General features: G+C 43.6%; 1 protein-coding gene across 1 annotated transcript in view; it reads left to right on the forward strand.

Annotated features, from left to right (window-relative positions):
* The first annotated feature begins 2,932 nt into the window (after positions 1 to 2,932).
* Positions 2,933 to 23,959, forward strand: part of zc3h12b (zinc finger CCCH-type containing 12B) — an 80,704-nt gene continuing 59,677 nt past the window's right edge. The window contains exon 1 of the mRNA XM_078211377.1: positions 2,933 to 3,182. Coding sequence (XP_078067503.1) covers positions 3,012 to 3,182 — 171 coding nt within the window. The 5' untranslated portion in view covers positions 2,933 to 3,011. The remainder of the gene's footprint in view (positions 3,183 to 23,959) is intronic.

The raw sequence follows: 23,959 nt of genomic DNA on the forward strand, positions 1-23,959 counted from the left end.
ATGGGTTTCATGGTTATCAGTAGATTCTTAATTCCAGATATTTTTTAATGAATTCACATTCCACCATCTGCCATGGTGGGATTCGAACTCAAATAAAGTATCCAAAACAGTGAATATATTGGCCTTCTCCATACCAGTTGATCATCTTACTTGGCTTAAATAATATAGTTCATAACTGTTCACTGAAAGCTAAATTTCTGAGCCTGGTGAAAAGAAAGCAAAAACTACTCACATTTACATAGTGCATTTCATAACCAACATGCATCTCAAAGCACATTACAACCAATGAAGTGAAGTGGGCTGTAGACACTCTTGTAATGTCAGAATTGTGTAGCCACATTGTGCACAGCAAACTCCCACAAACAACAATGTGATAATGACCAGATAATCTGTTTTAGTGATGCTGATTTAGGGATAATAATTGGTCAGGACATAATTTTCATGCTATTTGTTATGACAACCACAAAGGCCACGAGGGATCATCAACAGATCTACCCATGGGCTTTGTGGAGTATGAGCTGCCTTATTGAATGCACAGAGGCTCACCCAATGGAAATCAGCCAGCAGGGGTTTTTAAGCTTGTAACTTTACCCAGACCTGAGTGTAGGTCCGAAGGTGAAACTACCTGACTGTAAACTGCGCGAGCGGCCTTTTCCATTGGTGCACAATAAAGGGTGTTGGTGACAGCAAACTGGTGTTTGGCTCTTCTTTTGAATTGTGCCATGGGATCTTTTACATCCACCCAGGCAAGCAGATGGGGTCTCGGATGAATATCTCATCTAAAAGTTGGCACTTCTGCTTCCCTCTGAAGTGCCAGTGTGGATTGCTGTGTGGTACTCAAACCCAGAATTTTGTGCATCAAGGCTAGAGTGCTTCCAACTGAACCACAGCTCTTGCAGCTCAGAGTTTAAAATCCTGACTGACTTCCTATTGTTTCCAGCTCTTTCCCCCCCCCCATTGTCTTCACAACCCAAGTGAAGGACCAATACATGCTAATCTCTCCTGAGCACCTGGAATCAAGGACCTTCCAAAACAATGGGTATAGGATGTTTAATGAGTGCTGAGACAGGCTAATTAATCACTAGAGAGAAAAAAAAGAGATAACGGCCAGGTCATTTGTTTAGAAATATTGGTTGAGGTATTAAATATTGGCCACGACACCAGCTGTTCCTGAGAGGTTACATGAGGCCTTAATTTAACATCTCCTGTGAAAGACAGCAGCTCGGATAATGCTCTATTTCCACAGCACAGCACTGAAGTATCAGCCTAAATTATGTGTTCAAGTCACTGGAGTTGGACTTGAATTCATAATCTTCTCATTTATAGGCAAGAGCTCTACCACTTAGCCAAGGCTGAACACTGAAGGACTCATGGTGCTACTTTTAAAAATTAGGAAGTTTTTTGGCATCCTGACCAACCTTGCATTAGCCAATACTACCAAACACAGGTTAATTGGTTATTCATTGCACTGCTGCTTGTGGATCCTGCTCTGTATAAATAGTGGTTGCATTTGTCTATACAACAGGGGTCGCTGCTGGATTTCAAGATAACATTTTATACGTAAGATGAAATGTTTCTACAAGGTGAAAACATGAGTATTTCTTTCAAACTGAAAAAATTTGTAAATCCTCCAATTTATTGAAATCCTGCCCATTTCAATATTTCAAGGTTGACATTTCAAGGTTGAGAGGTGGTAAATTTAACAAAATGAGAAGGAACTACTTCTCACAGAGGGTGGTGAATTTGTGGAACTCACTGCCCATAGCGCGGTGGAGTCTGAATCGTTGAATGGTTTCAAGGAAAAGATAGATATATTTCTAATTTTAAAAAGGGATAAGGGGATATGGGGAACGGGTGGGATGGGGAATTTGAGTCCAGGGAAAGATCAGCCATGATCTGATTGAATAGCGGAACAGGCTCAAAAGGGCTGAATATGCCTATTTCTGCTCCTAATTCCTATGGCATCAATGAGGGCAGCATGGTGGTACAGTGGTTAGCACTGCTGCCTCACAGCGTCAGGGACCTGGGTTTGATTCCCAGCTTAGGTCACTGTCTGTGTGGAGTTCATACATTCACCCCGTGTATGCGTGGGTTTCCTCCGGGTGCTTCAGTTTCCTCCCACACTGCAAAGATGTGCGAGTTAGGTGGATTGGCCATGTTAAATTGTCCATTAGTGTCGGGGGATTAGCAGAGTCAATATATGAGGTTACAGGAATAGGTGGATTGGCTATGCTAAATTGACCTGAGTGTTAGGGGGATTACCAGGGGAAATTTGTGGGGTTACGGAAATAGGGCCTTGGTGGGATCGTTGTCGGTGCAGGCTCGATGGGCCAAATGGCCTCCTTCTGAACTGTAGGGATTCTATCTATGTACACTGGTCATTATTTTGATCAGTAAGATGTGAAACTGATCAGGCTATTCCAATATATCGATAATGTGGAAATTGAGATTGTGGATGAATACGATTTATAAACATAATCACAGGATTGCAGTGTTAACATGAGATACACAAATGCAGACAAGCACACACACATATTTTGCTTTGTTAATATACAATTCACCATGGATTTTATCACCAAGGCAAGTTTTGATTTTCCTAAAATCTACATTTTGCAGCTGGCCAAGCAAAAAGAAAATGGGCAAGTCAGTACGTTGGGGTTGTAAACAAATGGGCAGATGAAGCTGGTTTTGTGCCTGTAGAGGGAAGTGTCGAGTATTGAAGGTAAGGGGGGGAAAAGGCAAGAGAGAGAAAGAGACGCAGGATCATGAAGGAGGGAGGGAGCAGTGAGGGGAAGAAGAGGCGGAGGAGGAGGCAGAGGATGAGCCGTTTGCTGCTGTAGTCATCCTCTTGCTGAGGGAAAGAGCAGGGGGGGTGGGGGGAGGGGAGGGAAAGGAGGGAGGGGGGGGGGGGATTCATCTGTCTCTTGGGGGCTGTCATCCTTTTGAAGGAACACGGGCCCCGGCTTTCTAGCGGATCGGTGGAGGTGGCTGGGCCAGAGGAAGAGGAGATCATGTTGGATTTCGTGATCCCGCTGAGTGCCAGCGCCAGGCTGGAGAAGCTGATCCCTCACATCGAGAGGCTGTTCAGGGTGAGGATCAGCGCCGGGCCTGCGGCCGAGAGCAGCCGGTGGATCCACATAGAGCAGGCGGCAGAGGCACAGGAGGGGCTGAGGAAAGCAAAGGTGAGTGAGTGAGTGTGTCCCCAGAGAGAAAACAACATCGCTAACCCCTTTAATCCCCCAAAATAATGATCATCTACTTAATTCATTTTTAACTGTCCCTTTCCTTTTTATACCTGAAATTGTCTGCCAAGGTTTGAGGGTGAGGAGGGATATGAAACTGTACTTGTTGCTATGAGACGCACAAATAGCACCACCGGGGCCTTTTTGTGCTGCATAAGTCATCCAGGCCTCTACTGTTGGTTATTGCTGGATTTTGCTCTTTGTGCTTGAGCTTGGAGGAATAAGCAATACATTTAGATTTGGTCTTTGTATATGAGCTTGGAGGAATAAGCGATACATTTAATGAAATACAAACACGGGTGGCACAGTGGGTTAGCACTGATGCCTCACAGCGCCAGGGACCCAGGTTCGGTTCACAGCCTTGGGCCACTGGCTGTGTGGAGTTTGCATGTTCTCCCCATGTCGGCGTGGGTTTCCTCAGGTGCTCTGGTTTCCTCCCACAGTTCAAAGATGTGCTGGTTAGGTGGATTGGCCATGTTAAATTGCCCCTTAGTGTCAGGAGGACTAGCTAGGGTAAATATATGGGGATTGGACCTGGGTGGGATTGTGGTTGATGCAGACTCGATAAGCCAAATGGCCTCCTTCTGCTCTAGGGTTCTATTCTATGATTTCTATTTTTATTAGGATGAAGGTAATTATTTATTATTTTGATGTATCGTTTCAAATTTTGCCTCTGTTTCAGATTTTGTTTGGAATTATCGAAATGTATGCTTCAGAAAAATCTTATTTTAATGCAGTTACTTTTTTTTTATCTGTCAAGATGGGTTACAGGACCTTTGAAATGCCACAATATTTTTTTTAACTAGACGATAGTTTGAAAAATCAATGCAACAGCTGGCTATCCTGCCAGTAGAACTATCACATCTTTAAAAAATACATTTTGAAAATAACACTTAAGTTTGAGTATTTGTATTTATTAAAGATTCAGAGAATATTAATTAGAAATCAAACTGTGAGTGATGTTAAAAAGTGAAGTTGATAATGACTTTTTATACTTCATATCCTTCAATAGAGGGAGAGAAAGATGTTCTTCGAGATTAATACAATTACACTATCGTTAAGATGGAATCTTGCACGTGGAAAGATTATGGGTTTATTTTGTATAAGGTCTGAGGATGAGGTGATTTGTTTATCATTTTTGAGTTTTTTGTCCGAAATCTCCTTTTTTTGTTCTTTCTTGGCATATGGGTGTTGATGGCTAAGCCAACATTTTTATCGCCCATCCCTAATTGCCGATGAAGGTGGTGGTAAGCTGCCAGCAATGTGGTGAAAGTACACACATGATGCTGTTAGGAAGGGAGTGCCAGGATTTTGACCCAGTGACAGTAAAGGAATGGCAATATAGTTGCAGGTGTGGCTTAGAGGTATACTTGCAGGTGATGGTGTTCCCATACATCTGCTACCCATGTCCTAGATGGTAGAGACAGTAAGAAGTCTCACATCACCAGGTTAAAGTCCAACAGGTTTATTTGGCAGCAAAAGCCACACTAGCTTTCAGAGCGCTGCTCCTTCGTCAGGTGAGTGGGAGTTCTATTCACAAACAGGGCATATAAAGACACAAACTCAATTTACCAATATAATGGTTGGAATGCGAGTCTTTACAGGTAATCAAGTCTTAAAGGTACAGACAATGTGAGTGGAGAGAGTGTTAAGCACAGGTTAAAGAGACAGGACAGTTAGTGAGATTTTGCAAGTCCAAGCAAGTCGTGGGGTTACAGATAGTGTGACATGGACCCAAGATCCCGGTTGAGGCCGTCCTCATGTGTGCAGAACTTGGCTATCAGTCTCTGCTCAGCGACTCTGCGCTGTCGTGTGTCGTGAAGGCCGCCTTGGAGAACGCTTAACAAAGAACAAAGAACAATACAGCACAGGAACAGGCCCTTCGGCCCTCCAAGCCTGCACCGCTCATGTGTCCACTAGACCATTCTTTTGTATTCCTCTATTCCCAGTCTGTTCATGTGGCTATCTAGATAAGTCTTAACTGATCCCAGCATGCCCGCCTCAATCACCTTGCTTGGCAGTGCATTCCAGGCCCCCACCACCCTCTGTGTAAAATACGTCCCCCTGACACCTGTGTTGAACCTTGCCCCCCTCACCTTGAACCTGTGACCCCTTGTGTTCGTCACCTCCGACCTGGGAAAAAGCTCCCCACTGTTCACCCTATCTATGCCCTTCATAATTTTATACACCTCTATTAGGTCGCCCCTCATCCTCCGTCTTTCCAGGGAGAACAACCCCAGTTTACCCAATCTCTCCTCATAGCTAAGACCCTCCATACCAGGCAACATCCTTGTAAACCTTCTCTGTACTCTCTCCAAAGCCTCCATGTCCTTCTGGTAGTGTGGCGACCAGAACTGGACGCAGTATTCCAAATGTGGCCTAACCATCGTTCTATACAGTTGCAACATCATATGCCAACTTTTATATTCTATGCCCCGTCCAATAAAGGCAAGCATGCCATGTGCCTTCTTCACCACCCTCTCCACCTGCGCTGCCACCTTTAAGGATCTGTGGACTTGTACACCCAGGTCCCCTGTGTGTCTATACTCCTGATGGTTCTGCCATTTATTGTATAGCTCCCCCTTACATTAGATCTACCGAAATGCATCACTTCGCATTTATCTGGATTAAATTCCATCTGCTATTTCTCCGCCCAATGTTCCAGCCTATCTATATCCTGCTGTATTCTCTGACAATGTTCATCACTATCCGCAACTCCAGCTTACCCGAAGATCAGAGGCCGAATGCTCATGACCGTAGAGACCATGGGTTTGGAAGGTGCTATCAAAGAAGCCTAGGTGAGTTGCTGCAGTGCATCTTGTAGATGGAACAAACTGGTTAGCACTGCTGCCTCACAGCACCAGGGCCCAGGTTCAATTCCAGTTTCGGGTCGCTGTCTGTGTGGAGTTTGCACATTCTCCCTGTGCCGGTGTGAGTTTCCTCCAGATGCTCCGGTTTCCTCCCACACTCCAAAGATGTGCAGGTTAGGTTGATTGGCCATGCTAAATTGACCGTAGTGTCAGGGAGATTAGCAAGGTAAATGTATAGGATTGTGGGGATAGGGGCTGGATGGGATTGTGGTCGATACAGACTCGATGGGCTGAATGGCCTCCTCTGTACTGTAGGGATCCTATGTATGCCGGTGGCGGAGGAGGATGTTGAATGTGGTGGATGGGGTCCAGTTAAGTGGGCTGCTTTGTCCTGGATGTTGTCACACTTCTTGAGTGTTGTTGGAGCTGCGCTCACCCAGGCAAGTGAAGACTATTCCATTGCGCACCTGACTTGTGCATTGTAGATGGTAAACAGGCTTTGGAGGAGTCAGGAGGTGAGTTGCACTCCACAGAATTCTCAGCCTCTGGCCTGCTGTTGTAGTCATGATGTGGAGATGCCGGCGTTGGACTGGGGTAAACACAGTAAGAAGTTTAACAACACCAGGTTAAAGTCCAACAGGTTTATTTGGTAGCAAAAGCCACACAAGCTTTCGGAGCTCTAAGCCCCTTCTTCAGGTGAGTGGGAATTCTGTTCACAAACAGAGCATATAAAGACACAGACTCAATTTACATGAATAATGGTTGGAATGCGAATACTTACAACTAATCAAGTCTTTAAGAAACAAAACAATGTGAGTGGAGAGAGCATCAAGACAGGCTAAAAAGATGTGTATTGTCTCCAGACAAGACAGCCAGTGAAACTCTTCAGGTCCACGCAACTGTGGGGGTTACAAATAGTGTGACATGAACCCAATATCCCGGTTGAGGCCGTCCTCGTGTGTGCGGAACTCACAAGTTCCACACACACGAGGACGGCCTCAACCGGGATATTGGGTTCATGTCACACTATTTGTAACCCCCACAGTTGCGTGGACCTGAAGAGTTTCACTGGCTGTCTTGTCTGGAGACAATACACATCTTTTTAGCCTGTCTTGATGCTCTCTCCACTCACATTGTTTTGTTTCTTAAAGACTTGATTAGTTGTAAGTATTCGCATTCCAACCATTATTCATGTAAATTGAGTCTGTGTCTTTATATGCTCTGTTTGTGAACAGAATTCCCACTCACCTGAAGAAGGGGCTTAGAGCTCCGAAAGCTTGTGTGGCTTTTGCTACCAAATAAACCTGTTGGACTTTAACCTGGTGTTGTTAAACTTCTTACTGCTGTTGTAGCCACAGTAAGAAGTTTAACAACACCAGGTTAAAGTCCAACAGGTTTATTTGGTAGCAAAAGCTACCAAATGTGTGGCTTTTGCTACCAAATAAACCTGTTGGACTTTAACCTGGTGTTGTTAAACTTCTTACTGTGTTTACCCCAGTCCAACGCCGGCATTTCCACATCATGACTGCTGTTGTAGCCAAAGTATTTACATGGCTGGTGTTTAAAACAACTCAAACACTAAGCCTTCCTAAATACAAAATATAACTGCCTCATTAACACTTTGTTTTAGTGAGAAGTAAAAGTGAAGGCCCAAAGTGCAGGACACCACTGAGGTTAAATTAAAAGAGAAAATTCATCACATCAAGAATTATCAATTGAGCTGTGTCAAGCATGTGTTTAAATGCTTGGGGTTTATAGAAGCAAAGAAAGAAGTGCAGAGGTCTGTGCTTTGAGGTCCTGCATTAGTTATAGATTGCATGATAATCGATGAGTACCATGGAGTTGGACTGACTGAGGTGCAACCAGCAACAATCACCACCCCACTTCCCTGACAGTAAACAAAATGGTTTGTTGGCAGACTCTGAAAATTAATCAAAAGAGTCATATTTGTTTGTGGTACATTGGTTAGTGCACTTCAGATCCTTGAAAGAATTGGCCTCTGTACATTGATTGCAATGAAGACTGGTTTCATTTTTATTGAAGTTTTTTCTCTAATCGCCACATTCTGTTTAAAGGAGATGAGCAGTGGATTCTCAGAATTAAACATTGAAGGACTTGATTAATTATTCGATCTTATCTTCTTGTAAGGTGCTCAAGTCTTAGAGGCTGTGAGGCTTCGCTGAGCGGTGAATAGTTGAAACAAAGATAAATGTTATGCGCAAAATGTAGATGGGAATAAATGGCAAAATTGTTTGACTGCCTTGTTGGGTTTTTGCTCAGAAATGTTTTGAAAATCATTTGTAAAATAATGTGTTTGCTTCATTATAAATATTGAAACTATTAAGAACAATGATGATTTGAAGAGCTCTGAGTAACATTAACTGATAGAAACAACATACTTTGGATCATTGGGAAAGAATATAAAATCTTCCAAATTTGCATATTTCCAATCTGTGAACATAAATACAATCACAAAGGTCTGCTGTGAGATTTCACTTTGAAACTGTAGGTAAAAATCAGAGGTCTTTGAAAATTCCTGACAAGTATGATCTTCATGATGTGGAGATGCCGGCGTTGGACTGGGGTAAACACAGTAAGAAGTTTAACAACACCAGGTGAAAGTCCAACAGGTTTATTTGGTCGCAAAAGCCACACAAGCTTTCGGAGCCCCAAGCCCCTCCTTGAAGAAGGGGCTTGGGGCTCCGAAAGCTTGGGTGGCTTATACTACCAAGTATGATCTTAACAGCAGTTAATGTAGCTGTTGTGAAGCCTGAGTAACTTCCCATCTTGTCTGTTTTACTGTCCATTCTTAAATGTTACCGTATTTTTTCTATGCCCTGCATTCACCTATTTGAAGTTAGCAGATCTGCAGATTTAGTAAGTTCTTTCCTCACTGTTACTACAACACTGACAGGTAAATCCCAAATGCTTTTTAGCAATTTCTCAGTCTTGTCCTCTATAAAGCAGGGCATTTTCCATTATGTATATTTCATTTTGATCAAACTTTGTTAAGGGCAAATCATGTTTAACTAATTTGCTTGAGTTTTTTGATGAGGCAACAGAGATGAATGTAATGCTGTTGATGTAGTATTATATGTTTACTTCCAGAAGACATTTAACACAGTGCCATGGACTCGTGAGCAAAATTATAGCTCATGGAATAAAAAGAACAGTAGCAACAAATATACAAAATTGGGAGAGTGACAGAAAACAGAGAGTAGTGGTTAATGGATGTTCCTCAGACTGGAAAAGCTGACATCGTGGAGTTTTCCAGGGGCCTGTGTGAGGAGGCAGGAGAAGAGGAACCTGGGTGCATTTGTGCATAAGTCATTGAAGGTAGCGGACCCAGGTTGAGCGAGTGGTTAAAAAAGTATTTGGGCAATAGGGCATATAATATAACAACAAGGAGGTTATGTTAAACTTGTATAGAACACTGATTCAACCTTAAATTGACTATTGTGTCCCGTTTTGCCCACAGCACTTTTTAGGAACAATAAGAAGTCTCACAACGCCAGGTTAAAGTCCAACAGGTTTATTTGGTATCATGAGCTTTCAGAGTGCTGCTCTTTCATCAGCTGACTCATCTGATGAAGGAGCAGCGCTCCAAAAGCTTGTGATACCAAATAAACCTGTTGGACTTTAACCTGGTGTTGTGAGACTTCTTACTGTGCCTATCACAGTCCAACGCCAGCATCTCCACATCATCACTTTTTAGGAAGGATATGAGGGCATTCGAACAAACGGAAAAGATTCACAAGGTTGGTTCCAGGGATGAAGAACTCCAGTTATGTAGATAGATTGAAGAAGCTGAGACTATTCTTCTTGTAGAAAAGAAGGTTGAGAGGAGATTTGATAGAGATGTTCAAAATCATGAGAGGTCTGGACAGAGATGGAGAGAAATTGTTCCCATTGGCATAAGGATTAAGTTCCAGAGGGCACAGATTTAAGTTAATTGGCAAAAGAAGCAATTGTGACATAAGGAAAATCTTTTTCATCCAATGTCAACATCATGCACTTCCTCAGGCAGTAAAATCCCTAGACTCTTCCACAACAATGTAGCTTAATTTCAATCTTGAAGGAACTCCTGCTATTGCAGCATTGTGATATTTATTTTCCATATACAATATCCTTTTCTGGTGAAGTTAGTGGCAGTTTTATGCCTAGTTCCATGTCTCTGGAAACGAGGCCAGCAGACCGAGTGGACTACTTCTATACCATTAGAACGTAATGGATTTGGACACAGGCAACAGAGTTAAAAGTCAACGCCTAGTCAGCTACTTTTCCAAATTTCTCCAGATACTTCATTCCTTATGGGAGAACTATCAAAAAGCAGGGAATATTATTAAAGGTTGAGAAGTACAATTTCAAAGTCTGTAAGTGACTGAATTTTATATCTACACGTACATCATTGCAGTCATATGCCAAAGCTTCTACTATACAACTCATACTTGCTCTTTTTACCACATAATTTTAATTTGGTGAATAAAATGAATGAGACAACAATACACTGTCCCACTATTTGGAATCTTGCATTCTTATCTATTAAATGAATCCCAGGAAGCTCATCTGGTTGAGTATTGGACTTCGGGCAGAGAGGGTGCTGATTGAAACCAGAGAATACAGAGCTAACCACAAGTGATGTCTTTGGATTCTTAGAGCCTTTGGCAGTGTTTGCCCTGTTTGTCTTAATTTTCTAATATAATGTGCAGAACTGCAGTTGGTGGGCAGCAAGTCAGGCGTTATAACAGACCTATGCCTCAAACTGCTGTAAGTGACTCTGTCAGAAGCAGCCCTCTGTTGGATTGTATAGAGAATAATATAAACCTCACAATAAAGCTTATCAATGTGTGGAAAAGGGATGCTGTCAAAATATCAGAACAAAAGTCCAAATGGTTTGTAACCTTAGATTGCAATCTTATTGTTGGTTCTTGAATAACTGTACATTTTTGTGATCTGTGTGATTGAGCTCACTCACATCATTGAACAGGGTTTTTTTTTCCCCTTCCCATCTTCTCTGCCAAATGTGTAAGCTCAGGCTAGGGTAGGTTCACAGGTGCTAACTATACAATCATAGTAGTTACATCCCAAAAGGAGGATATTTATCTTTTGTTGGTGTCTGGTCTTCAGCTGGAGATGCCTACTCAAATCACATTTCCCTGCCCTATTTTCTGTCTCATTTTACACCCTTTGAGTACCTTTCACTTTTCTTTTACATAGTATTATAATCTCTGCTTCCATTTTCACTTGTAAAGCAGCCTAATCTTCAGTACATACATTGTTTTGTCCATTGTTTCTTATGATGATCCTCAGTCAGTATCCTTTGTACCAATTCACCAAATACTGGGAACAGTCAGTCACTGTAATGTATTAGATTCATTGTAATCTATTAGATCCCTTTCAGCAATATCTATTGCAATTAAAATACTATAGCCACTTATTCTTGTAGTGAAAGTAATTCTCCACTTTACATTTTCCATGGCTCTAATATTCTCCTATAAGAGAAACTCAAAATGGCATGCAATGCACTAGCTGTAGCCAAAGCCTTGTACAAATTTAACAATAACTTTTGTATTTATTCATGCATATGAAACCCAGAATGCCAATTCCCATTTCCATCTGAATAATGGTCTTGGAAAATCCGTGTATTAATATCTGTAAATTTCTCAGTTCTTCAACACTATTAAGAATCTCGTGTTCTGAAGATACTTTTCCCAAAACAAGCTAATTCAAATTTCTTTGCTTTAAACTGTCTGCCACCTTCCTTCTCCTCACTCTGCTAACCTGACTGTTTCTGCAATTTCCTACATTCTCCCTCACAATTCATCATGCTGCTTAATTTGATGTGGACTGTGAACTTTTGCTCTTGACACAAGAGGAATGATATCCATCCTGAGACTTGTTTATTACTTGGGGCACACAATTACTATCCTCCCATTTGGGATGAAAAATAACTCTACTTATGGTTCCTTTCTCTCTGGGTTTATTTCAGTCCACGTGACTAGAATCTCTTTAATATCATGTATCTATCATTTCATACCTCTGAACATCCCATCATATTCTTGTTTTTTTTACACTCTCAAGAATGCATGATTTGCCCTTAAAAAATCATTGCTAACTCTCACTGACTTGCCCATAAATGTTGACTAATCTTATTCTTGATATCACAACTGAGTCCAAGACTGATTGGCCATGACTTCCTAACTTATCCCTTTCCTGAACAATGTGCTCCCTTCAGTGGCACCATCTTGTAGGGACTTCTTCCACCATTGTGGAATGCAAACCAACTTGACTTGATGACTCTACTGCTTTATAATTTGACAATTTGTAGTATTTGAAGAATTGCAAATGATGCTGAGCATTGTGCACTCATCAGCGATCACTCTCGCATCTGACCTTATCATGGAGGGAATGACAGTGATGAAGCAGCTGAATTTGCTCGACTGTTGGACACTATCCTGAGGTACACCTGCAGCAGTGTCCTGGGACTGAGATGATTGACCTCCAATCACCACAGCCATCTTCTTTTGTGCTAGGTATGGTTCCAACCAGTAGGAGTTTTCTCCCCGATGAGTTTTCTCCCAGTTTTGCTCCTTGATGCCACACTTGGTCAAATGTGGCCTTGAAGTCAAGGGTAGGCTTGACCTTACCTCTTGAGTTCTACTCTTTAATCCATGTTTGGACCAAGCCTGTAAATAAGGTCAGGAGCTGAGTGGCCTTAGCAGAATCCACACTGAACATCAGTGAGCCGGTAAAAGCAAAATACTGCGGATACTGGAATCTGAAACAGAAAACAGAAAATGCTGGAAAATCTCAGCAGGTCTCACAGGTGTTGTCAGACTTGCTGAGGTTTTCCAGCATTTTCTGTCAGTGAGCAGATTATTGCTGAGTTTGGGTTTGGCTTGCTTCTTTCACAATAAGAGTTTTAACAACACCAGGTTAAAGTCCAACAGGTTTATTTGGTAGCAAATGCCATTAGCTTTCGGAGCGCTGCCCCTTCGTCAGATGGAGCAGATATCCACTCCATCTGACGAAGGGGCAGCGCTCCGAAAGCTAATGGCATTTGCTACCAAATAAACGTGTTGGACTTTAACCTGGTGTTGTTAAAACTCTTACTGTGTTTACCCCAGTCCAACGCCGGCATCTCCACATCATTGCTTCTTTCAGACAGAACATGCCGTGGCAATTTTCCATATTGCTGGGAAGATGCCAATGTTGTAGATGTACTTGAACAGGTTGGCTAGATACATGGCTAGTTCTGCAGCACAAGAGTTCTGTTGCCAGAAGGGGTTGTCAGACCCTGTAGCCTTTGCAGCATCCACTGGGGGCGATTCTCCCAAAAAAATTCCAAGTGTTGAATTCATGTACAAGCTCTAGTAAATCCCGCTGGTTTTTTCAGCAGGATTTTCAAAATGAATCGCCCACAATCTGTGCGCTTCAGATTGCACTAGCGTGAATCAGGCTGAAAATGCTATGGGCGGGGTTTATTCCCGCTGGAGAGGCCGGCAGCAAAGTGCTGAGTGGGCCACTGTGCATGCGCCGATCTATCAGCGCCGATTGCTGATCAGCCCCGCATCGCCAGCCGTGCAGCCCTGCCACGGCCCAATCGCTGGCCCCCTGAACATGTCCGGGCCAGCCTTCCCCACCGATCCTGAATGCAGATTGGCAGTGGGACCCCCTGCCCCCCATTAGGTCTCTCCCTGTCCCCATTAGGCCTTGCCCCCTTGGCACTGCCCATTACCTGGTGAGCAGTGCCAAGGTGTCCCCTGGGCATTGGCACTTTGCCCGTTGGGCAGTGCCAGGGGCCCAGGCTGGCACTACCAAGGTGCCAATGCCCAGAGGGCAACCCAGCCCATGCTGGTGGAGAAGGTGGTGAAGAAGGCATATGGTATGCTTGCCTTTATAGGACGGGGTATAGAGTATAAAAGCTGGAGTCTGATGATGCAGCTGTATAGAATGCTGGTTAGGCCACATTTGGAGTACTGCGTCCAGTTCTGGTCGCCGCACTACCAGAAGGACGTGGAGGCATTGGAGAGAGTGCAGAGAAGGTTTACCAGGATGTTGCCTGGTATGGAGGGTCTTAGCTATGAGGAGAGATTGGGTAGACTGGGGTTGTTCTCCTTGGAAAGACGGAGAATGAGGGGAGATCTAATAGAGGTATACAAGATTATGAAGGGTATAGATAGGGTGAACAGTGGGAAGCTTTTTCCCAGTTCGGAGGTGACGATCACGAGGGGTCACGGGCTCAAGCTGAGAGGGGCGAAGTATAACTCAGACATCAGAGGGACGTTTTTTACACAGAGGGTGGTGGGGGCCTGGAATGCGCTGCCAAGTAGGGTGGTGGAGGCAGGCACGCTGACATCATTTAAGACTTACCTGGATAGTCACATGAGCAGCCTGGGAATGGAGGGATACAAACGATTGGTCTAGTTGGACCAAGGAGCGGCACAGGCTTGGAGGGCCGAAGGGCCTGTTTCCTGTGCTGTACTGTTCTTTGTTTTGTTCTTTGTATGCCAGACCCTCTAGGGGGTCCTCGATTACCTGGCCCTTCACTCGAGCAGGGATGGGCCGCTAGCTCCCCGCAAATGGGCAGATGCTGTAAACCCCGCTGGAGTAAACCACTCTTGGTGGGGGGGAGATACTAGCTGGCTGCTAATGGCATTGAAATTACATGCAAATTACCTGATGCATGATGCATTAAATTCCGCGCCTATTTCTGGTGCAGAGCTGACAACGCCGGATATCTGGAGCTGGGAGGCGTACTCAGGGCCGGGCGTCCAGCGTGGATTGCGCTAATTGAGCGCTGCTTGAATCTCCTGGCCTGCTGCGCTAAAAAATTAGCGCAGCGTGATGGGAGAATTGCCCCCACTGAGCGAATTGAATTGGCTGAAGATTGGGATCTGTGATGCTGGAGACCTGAGGTAAAGATCGAGATGGATCAGCCACTTGACACTTTTGGCTGAAGATTGTTAGAAATGCTTCTGTCTTGTCTTGCACTGATGTGCTGGACTCCCCCATCATTGAGGATGGGATTTTGTGGAATCTCATCCTCCAGTTAGTTATTATTATCCAACACCATTCATGGTGGCACAGTGGTTAGCACTGCTGCCTCACAGTGCCAGGAACCCAGGTTCGATTCCCAGCTTGGGTCACTGTCTGTGTGGAGTTTGCATGTTCTCCCTGTGTCTGCATGGGTTTCCTCCGTGTGCTTTGATTTCCTCCCACAGTCTGAAAGAGTTGCTGGTTAGGTGCATTGACATGAACAGGCGGCGTAGTCTGGCGACTAGGGGATTTTCACAGTAACTTCATTGCAGTGTTAATGTAAGTCTTACATGTGACTAATAAATAAACTTACTTACTGAATGCAGCAGGAATGCGGAGCTTAGATCTGATCCATTATTTGTGGGATTGCTTAGCTCTGTTTCTTGCATGCTGCTTCTAATATTTGTCATAGTTCTCGGTTGTAGCCTCACTAGTTTGATACCTCATTTTTAGGTATGCCTGGTACTGTTCTTGGCAAAAACTCCTGTACTCTTCAGTGAACCAGGGGTTGTTTCCTGGCTTGATGGTAATGGTAAAGTGGGAATATACCAAGCCATGAGATTGGGCGGCACAGTGCCTCACAGCACTGGAGACACGGGTTCAATTCCAGCCTTGGGTCACTGAATGTGTGGAGTTTGCACATTCTCCCCATGTCTGCATGGGTTTCCTCCAGGTGCTCTGGTTTGCACCCACAGTCCAAAGACTGTGGGTGCAAACATGGCTTGGGTGGGATTGTGGTTGGTGCAAACTCGATGGGCCGAATGGCCTCTTTTTGCACTGTAGGGATTCTATTACAGATTGTGGCTGAATGTAATTCTGCTGCTGCTGCTCATATTCTGCAGCATCTCATATATACCCAGTTTTGAAATGCTAGATGTGTTTGAAATCTATCCCATTTAGCATGATGGTAGGGCCACACAACATGATGGAGTGCATCTTCAATGTAAACATGGGACTTTGTTTCCATAAGGTTTGTGCGTGCAGTAATTACTCATACTGTTATTGTCTTAGACAGATGCATCTGCAACAGATGGATTGGTGAAGTTATGTTGATGTTGTCAATGAAAGTTATGTCAAAGATGTCAAAAGGCATTTGATACAGTGCCACATAACAGACTTGTGAGAAAAATATTTGCTCATGGTATAAAAGGGAAAGTAGGGACTTAAAGTTTATTTAGTAGTGTCACAATTAGGCTTACATTAACACTGCAATGAAGTTACTATGAAAATCTCCTAGTCACCACACTCTGGCGCCTGTTCGGGTGCACTTAGGGAGAATTTAGTTTGGCTAATGCACCTAACAGCACGTCTTTCAGACTGTGGGAGGAAGCCCACACAGACATGGCAAGAACATGCAAACTCCGCACAAACAGCGACCCAAGCCGGGAATCAAACCCGGGGCCCTAGCATTTTGAGGAGTGACAAGAAGCAGAGAGTAGTTATAAATGGTTTGTTGTTTTTCAGATTGGAGGAAAGTTTATAGTTTAGTTCCCGGGGTCAGTGTTGGGAGCCTTACTCTTCCTGATACATGTTAATGACCTAGACTGTGGTGTTCAAGGCATGATTTCAAAATTTGCAGATGATAACGAAGATTGGAAATGTTGTTAACTGTGATAAATAGCAGATGAATGAAGTTCAATACAGCAAAGTGTGAGGTGATTCATTTTGGTAGGAAGATTATTGCGAGACAGTATAAATATATGTACAAAAGTCTTTGAAAGGGCAGTGCATGTTGAGAGACCAATTAATAAAGCATTTAGTATCATAGGTTTCATTAATAGGGTCGTGGAGTACAAGAATGAGGAGGTTATGAACTTGTATAAAACATTAGTTAGGCCTCATCTGGAGTACTGTGTCACATTCTGGGTGCCTTACTTGAGGAAGGATGTGAAGATGTTGGAAAGAGTCCAGAAGAGATTCACAAGAATGATTACTGGGATTAAGAACTACCTATGAAGATGGATTGGAGAGATTGGGATTGTTTTCCTTGGAGAAAAGAAGGCTGAGAGGAAACTTGATAAATTGAAACTTGACAAGATCCTGAGGAGAATGAACAGGGTAAATAGTAAGAAACCGTTTCTCCTCAAGACCGGACTAGAGATAACAGATTCAAAATAATTGGCAAAAGCAGTAAAAGTGATGCGAGGAAAAACTTGGTGGTTGGAGTCTGGAATGAACTTCCCAGAGGGTGGTGGTGGCGGGTTCGATCGAGGTGTTCAAAAGGGAATTGGATTGCCACTTGCAAATAAAAAATGTACAAGGTTACTGGGTTAAAAGGCGAGTGGGACTAAGTAGAATGCTCTCAGAGAGCTAGTGTAGACTCAATGGACCAAATGCCTCCTGTGCTGCAAACATTCAGTGATTCTGAGTCTTGCCTGCAGAATAGCAAAAACCGTAGAACAATGCCCGTGATTACCCAAAATTCCACACTAGTAACTCTGGATTGGTCAAAATTGTCTGAATGTGTCAAATTATCACGCCGACCAATCAGAGTGGAGTTAGCCCATACAAGACTGTGTGGAAAAAAAAAGTGCAAAACCTACAGGCTAAACCTGTAAGAAAATTAAAAGTGTTGTTTATCAGAGAGAAGATGAACTTGTTACAGAAAGTGAAAAACCGTGGTGTGAAGAGGGAAGCGGATATCGCGAAGGAATGGACGATTCCACCATCGAGTTTGCACAGCATTATGAAACGCAACACAAGGATCTTGAAACAGTTTGATAAACGGGCATTCTCTGCAGCAAGGAAGAGGATAAGAATGACTGCCAATGAGTCCAATGCAGGTTCATTTGCTTGTTTCCCTAGCCAAAGCTGCAAAGATGTGGAGATGTCGGCGTTGGACTGGGGTGGGCACAGTAAGAAGTCTCACAACACCAGGTTAAAGTCCAACAGGTTTATTTTGAATCACGAGCTTTCGGAGCACTGCTTCTTCATCAGGTATACTCACGTGATGAAGGAGCAGCGCTCTGAAAGCTTATGATTCCAAATAAACCTGTTGGACTTTAACTTGGTGTTGTGAGACTTCTTACAAAACTGCAAAGGCGGGACATTTCAAACTGCAGCCCAAAAACACTGAGAACATGTTTGACTGCATTAACGACATGGTGGACTGTATCGCACATAGAAAATAGAAAAATAGGTACAGGGGTAGGCCATTCGGCCCTTCGAGACTGAATGTCTAAAGACAACATGTTAAGTAGAAAAAAGGCGACAGTTTCTCCGGAGCTAGCTCACAATATTTTGCGATGCAAAGATCTCTTTTTTTTACAAGGTCAGGCCACTGTAAGGTGTGAACAATTGAATAAAGATCTTTTTGTACTTGCAGATTTACTGTGTGGCATTTGAATCTGTTGTTTTTGACATAGATCGCCTTTGTAGGGATATCAGGTTGCAGAGAAACTCATTCATGTGGGAATGGGGCCTCCTCGGCTATCACAAAGCTCCGCTTAATACCGATTTGTTGGGTATTGAATTGATTCATCAGGATTTTATTATAAGGGCAAAGGGTGGTGGCTAGGTTGGCAAGAATTGACATTAAATTGGCACAGAAACTGTAAGAGGTCATGGGGGTGGTTGGGGGAAAGAATTGGCATAGATGGGGACATGGGAGATGGATGGGAGGTGAGAGGGTATGAGGGTGAGAGTTACAAGGCCTAATATTTAACAAACAACTGGGACAAAGTCCGAGAGAATCAAGGGAGGCTAATTAAACAGCCTGGCTTAGCACAGACCAACTCCGTTCTGCATCCACCCCATCGTCCTCCCTTCTCTGTTTCCTCTCAGCTAACCAATCCTCTATTCATGCTAATGTGCTACTTGTGGCACCATGAGCTAGTATCTAGTGCAGTAACCTTTTTATGTGGCACCTTATTGACGTTTAGAATTCAAATACACTACTTCTATTCGTTCCCCATTACCCACCTTGCTTGTTACTTCCTCAAAGAACCCATAAATTAGTGAAGCGTGATTGCCATTTTCACCTAATTATATTGTAATTTTCTAAATGTCCAACTATTACCTTCTTAATAATGGATTCAAATATTTTCCCTATGACAGATTTTAGTTTCCTGTTTGATGTCTGTCTCCTTTCTTGAACGGAGATGTTACATTTGGGGTTTTCCAATCCACTGGGACCTTTCAGAATCCGGGAACCAATACCTCTGTTGCCTCTGCTGTCATGGGAGGCCTTATGAAATGCAAATTCATGGTGTTTAGATCTTTGTGCCTGAACATCATGGGTAGGACATTTTTGTGTTTGGTGTTAGTTTCTTAATTAACTCGGTGTAAAGTGATGAGATTACTGAGCTCTGAGATGCAGAAGGATCTAAGTGTCTTAGTACATGAATCACAAAAGGCTAATTTGCAGTTTCAGCAAGTAAATAGGAAAGCTATTAGAATGTTGCTGTTTATTGTGAGGAAAATTGATTATAAAAGTAAGGAGGTTATGCTTTAGCACGAATTAGACCACATCTGGAGTATTGTATACAGTATCGGTCACATTTAAGGAAGGATAAAAATGCATTGGAAGCATTTCAGAGAAGGTTTACCAGACCAATGCTTGGAATGGGCATGGTATCTTCTGAGTAAAGGCTGGACAGGATAAGTTTGTATCCATAGAAGATGTTTCCATTGTGGAAGAATCTAGAACTATGGGTCACGATTTAAAAATGATGGGCTGCCCCCGAAATGAGGCAAATTTTCTTCTGAGGGTTGTGAGGCTTTGGAGCTCTCTTCCTGAAGAGGTGCTGGAAGGAGAGTCTTTGAATGTTTTTAAGGCAGAGGTGAGATTCTTGGTAAGCAAGCAATGGGATGATAGGTATTGGGGGTAGGCAGGATGCAGATTTGAACTTACTATAAGATCAGCCATGATCTTAATAAAATGGCAGAGCAGGCTCAAAGGGCCAAATATGCTATTCCTGCTCCTTGTTTGTATGTTCTTATTATATGTGATCCCTTAAATTCCGAGGAGAAAGATGAGTAGAGATGTCTATACTGCAATAACTATTAGGACATAGAATGCATTGACAGAGGAAATAGTTAAGGAAAAGACCATTTCCATGAAGCATAATGAATCATTTGATGCAGAGGAAATGATCCAGAACTTTGATGCTTAGTATTCTTCCGTCTGATAGTATTGTTCATAGCACAATTATGTTCTTTTCAAGCTGGAAACAATTTCTCACAGTCACGCTAAGCTTATAATTTCTTTCTTTCTCCTTGACAATTTTCCAAATTTCTATTCTTTTTCTGAAATAATTGATTCTTTGAAGGTTGTTGTGATTTTTTTGCTCTACCTGGCCAAGTTCCTTCACTGTCAGATGTCCTTTAGTATCATACCAAGTGGCTATTGTCCACATTCTTATGATCCTAGACCAGGCTTCCAAATTTTTGGTAGGGACCAATAACAGTTTGTTTAAAGTAGACAAAGTTTTGAGATCCCTACTAAGAAAATAAAGCCGCAAGATTCCACAGGTTTTGAACAAGGAAAAGTAAGCCTTATTGTACAAGATCAGAAGGTTAGGACAATTTACAATATTCATCTTATACACTGGCATTCAGGGAAAATATGAGGCACACAGGAATTAACAGGCAAACTATCATTGAACATACCACATTGCACAATAGATGGCAGATGAAACCAAGGCAGATTGTACAGATTTCTCATCAACCCACCCAGATATCAGTAGACACTGTGAGTCAACCAATCTCATGAAACCCTACCTCCCTCAAGAGGGATTCTACTCTTCCCTCTCAGACAGTGTCAACGATGGGTCTCCTCACAGGGTTTCAATCTTGTTTTACGGAATTCTATTCCACTGTATTCCTGAGTATCCATTCCTAGAACAATTCACAAGCACAACTTTGGTCCTTTGACCATGCTGAGCAAATCACTGCTGCTCCAAAGGAGTTTTGTCCCAACGGAATCACCAATCTTCTTCCCTCTCCGATTGCCGGGACCTCTCCTGTGTCCTCTCTGATTGCTGGGCCCTCTCCTGTGTCCTCTCCAATTGCCGGGCCCTCTCCTGAGCCCTCTCCAATTGCCAGGGCCTGTCCTATGTCTTTCCTGAATACTGAATTGTGTGTATACAGCCTATTCCTGGTCTGCACATGAATGGAAACTCTGGTCTGCCAGGATGTGGAGTTCCTGACCTCTACTCTCGACGATGGCCAAGTTGGCTTTCATAGCAGAATGTCAAGCCAATCTTTGAAACTTTGGTACGAGTAAATAATAAAGATTTTTAAACCTGAATTCTGTTTTTATTTCTTTTAAATTCCTCTTCTGTCTGAGCTACTAACGACATTGCCCACTTAACTAATATCCATATCTTTCTCTCGATAGTGCTAATGTACTGACATAGGGCTGGTATAGGACTTGTGAACTTTAATGGCCATTTGCTTGATGTGTAATAAGCTCCCAAGTTTTGTTTGTTTTAATCAAATTTCACCATGATTTTGCATGTTCTGTTAATTGTTAGGCCACTTACTTTTCCATTTCAGCGAGAACTTTGTTGTGAGCATTGGCTCTAGAACCACTTAACTCTGTCCTAGTTGACCTTTGATTGCTGGCATGCAGCTGTGTTACAGCTTCACTATAGTTTGTGCCTCAATCTCAAGTTTGTCAGTTGGTGCTCCTGTCATGTACATTAACAATCTCCATTGAACCATTGTTGGTTTCCAAGCTTAAAGTTGATAGAGTAGTAAAGGACTCTATGTCCTTCAGGACTCGGTAAGAAGTCTCACAACACCAGGTTAAAGGCCCAACAGGTTTATTTGGTAGCAAAGGCCACTAGCTTTCGGAGCGCTGCTCCTTCGTCAGGTAAGTGGGAGTTCTGTTCACAAACAGGGCATATAAAGACACAAACTCAATTTACAAAATAATGGTTGGAATGCGAGTCTTTACAGGTAATCGAGTCTTAAAGGTACAGACAATGTGAGTGGAGAGAGGGTTAAGCACAGGTTGAAGAGATGTGTATTGTCTCCAGCCAGGACAGTTGGTGAGATTTTGCAAGCCCAGGCAAGTTGTGGGAGTTACAGATAGTGTGACATGAACCCAAGATCCCGGTTGAGGCCGTCCTCATGTGTGCGGAACTTGGCTATCAGTCTCTGCTCAGCGACTCTGCGTTGTCTGCGCTCCGAAAGCTAGTGGCTTTTGCTACCAAATAAACCTGTTGGACTTTAACCTGGTGTTGTGAGACTTATTACTGTGTTTACCACAGTCCAACGCCGGCATCTCCACATCATGACTATCTTCAGGACTCGGCCAGCTCAGTTAACTGTGAGACCACTGAGTCACTCTTGGTAGACCTTGGATCATATAAACTAATTTCAAAGCTGCCTAAATTTATGATATTTAACATAAAGGCTGGAATTTTACCGTTTTATTTCTAAGTGCTGGGCGGGCGACGAACTGAGAGAGTTTCTGATCCGTTTTTTGGGCACGTTTTCAGGCCCCCGCCCCCTGAGTCTGGGTGCAAGTCTTTTGCTCACTGCAAAAGCCTGTGGGCGGGGCTTAACACACCCGAAAGCCTGGAGAGGGAGCTAGAGCGCATGTGCTGCACATGTGCGTTAGCAGTAGCAGGGGTCTGACAGACAAAGAGAGCTGTTAGGCCCCTGCTACAGCAGGCAACCTGAAGCAGCTTCCCTCCCCCATCCACCCTGCAATCGCGGGGGCCCAAAGCCCGAGATGCAGCCCCTCCCCCGCTGCCCTCCCTCCACCAACCACTGCAGAGTGGCAGCAAGCCCCCTCTCCCTTCCTCCCTCCATTGATTGCTGCGGAGTGGCAGCAAGCCCCCTCTCCCTTCCTCCCTCGTCCACCAATCGCTGCAGTGCAGCAGTGGGCCCCTAGCACTGTCAGGTGGGCATTGCCCAGGTGCCAGGCTGGCATTGCCTAGGTACCAGAATGGCACTGCCAGTTTGGCACTGCCCAAGTGGCACCACCCCCCCCTTTGCCCTCAGCCTCCTCAGGGGGCCTCAGTGGCCTTCAGCTCCACCGGTGAGGCCATGTCGACTGCTCCCCGTTCATGGGGAGCATGTCTAATCCTTGCCGGCAAGAACCTCTGCCAGCGAGACCATAAAGACAGGCAAGCCCAGATGATTGAGCGCCGGGCTCGCTAAACACATTCAAAACATCATTTTAATAAATTTAAATAATCGGCCCCTCGCCCATTTCCAGCGAGAGGCTGACCGTGCCGGAAATCCGGCACTTGTAAAATGGCGCCGGTCATGAAAACCGGCGGTAATCATGCTATTCGTTTTGCGCCCCATTTTACGACCACATCGTGCCCAAAAATAGGCATGACGCGGTCGTAAAATACAACCCAAAGTGTCTGCCATGCTTGGAAACCATCATTTGGAAGTGTCACATGGCTTATGTCACACCTGCACCTTATTAACTTACGTCATTCATAAAGCAGCAAAAATCATAATTGACGAATTTCGCTTCAGCAGCAACTGGTCCACAGTTGGCCTGCAGTTGCGTCAATTTCAAGTAAACTTTGTAGCATCAAAGGGATAAACTGTATCATGCACAACCCCACCTTAGCAGCAAACAACTAGGTTATTAGAAAAAGGATTTTAGGATGTAAACTGTTCCCACCTTGTTATGTAACCCATTTTATTACATAGTTAATTGTTCTGTTGCGATGTGTCGTATTGCTCAGATATCATAATCAATGCTAGAGGAAGAATAATGGCTTGTTCAAATAGGGCTGTCAGAGCCTTGTACAGTTTCTGTTGATGGAGGCAATGTGCCAATTTGATGACTGTATACAGAAGACTGTTTTGTTCAAAGCCACCCATTTTACTGGTGTAACTCAGGTGGCTGGGAGTGGAAAATGGGCAGGAGTTCAGTTTAATTGGAACACCACC

This window comes from Mustelus asterias, chromosome 4, assembly GCF_964213995.1.
Source record: "Mustelus asterias chromosome 4, sMusAst1.hap1.1, whole genome shotgun sequence".
NCBI lineage: Eukaryota > Metazoa > Chordata > Chondrichthyes > Carcharhiniformes > Triakidae > Mustelus > Mustelus asterias.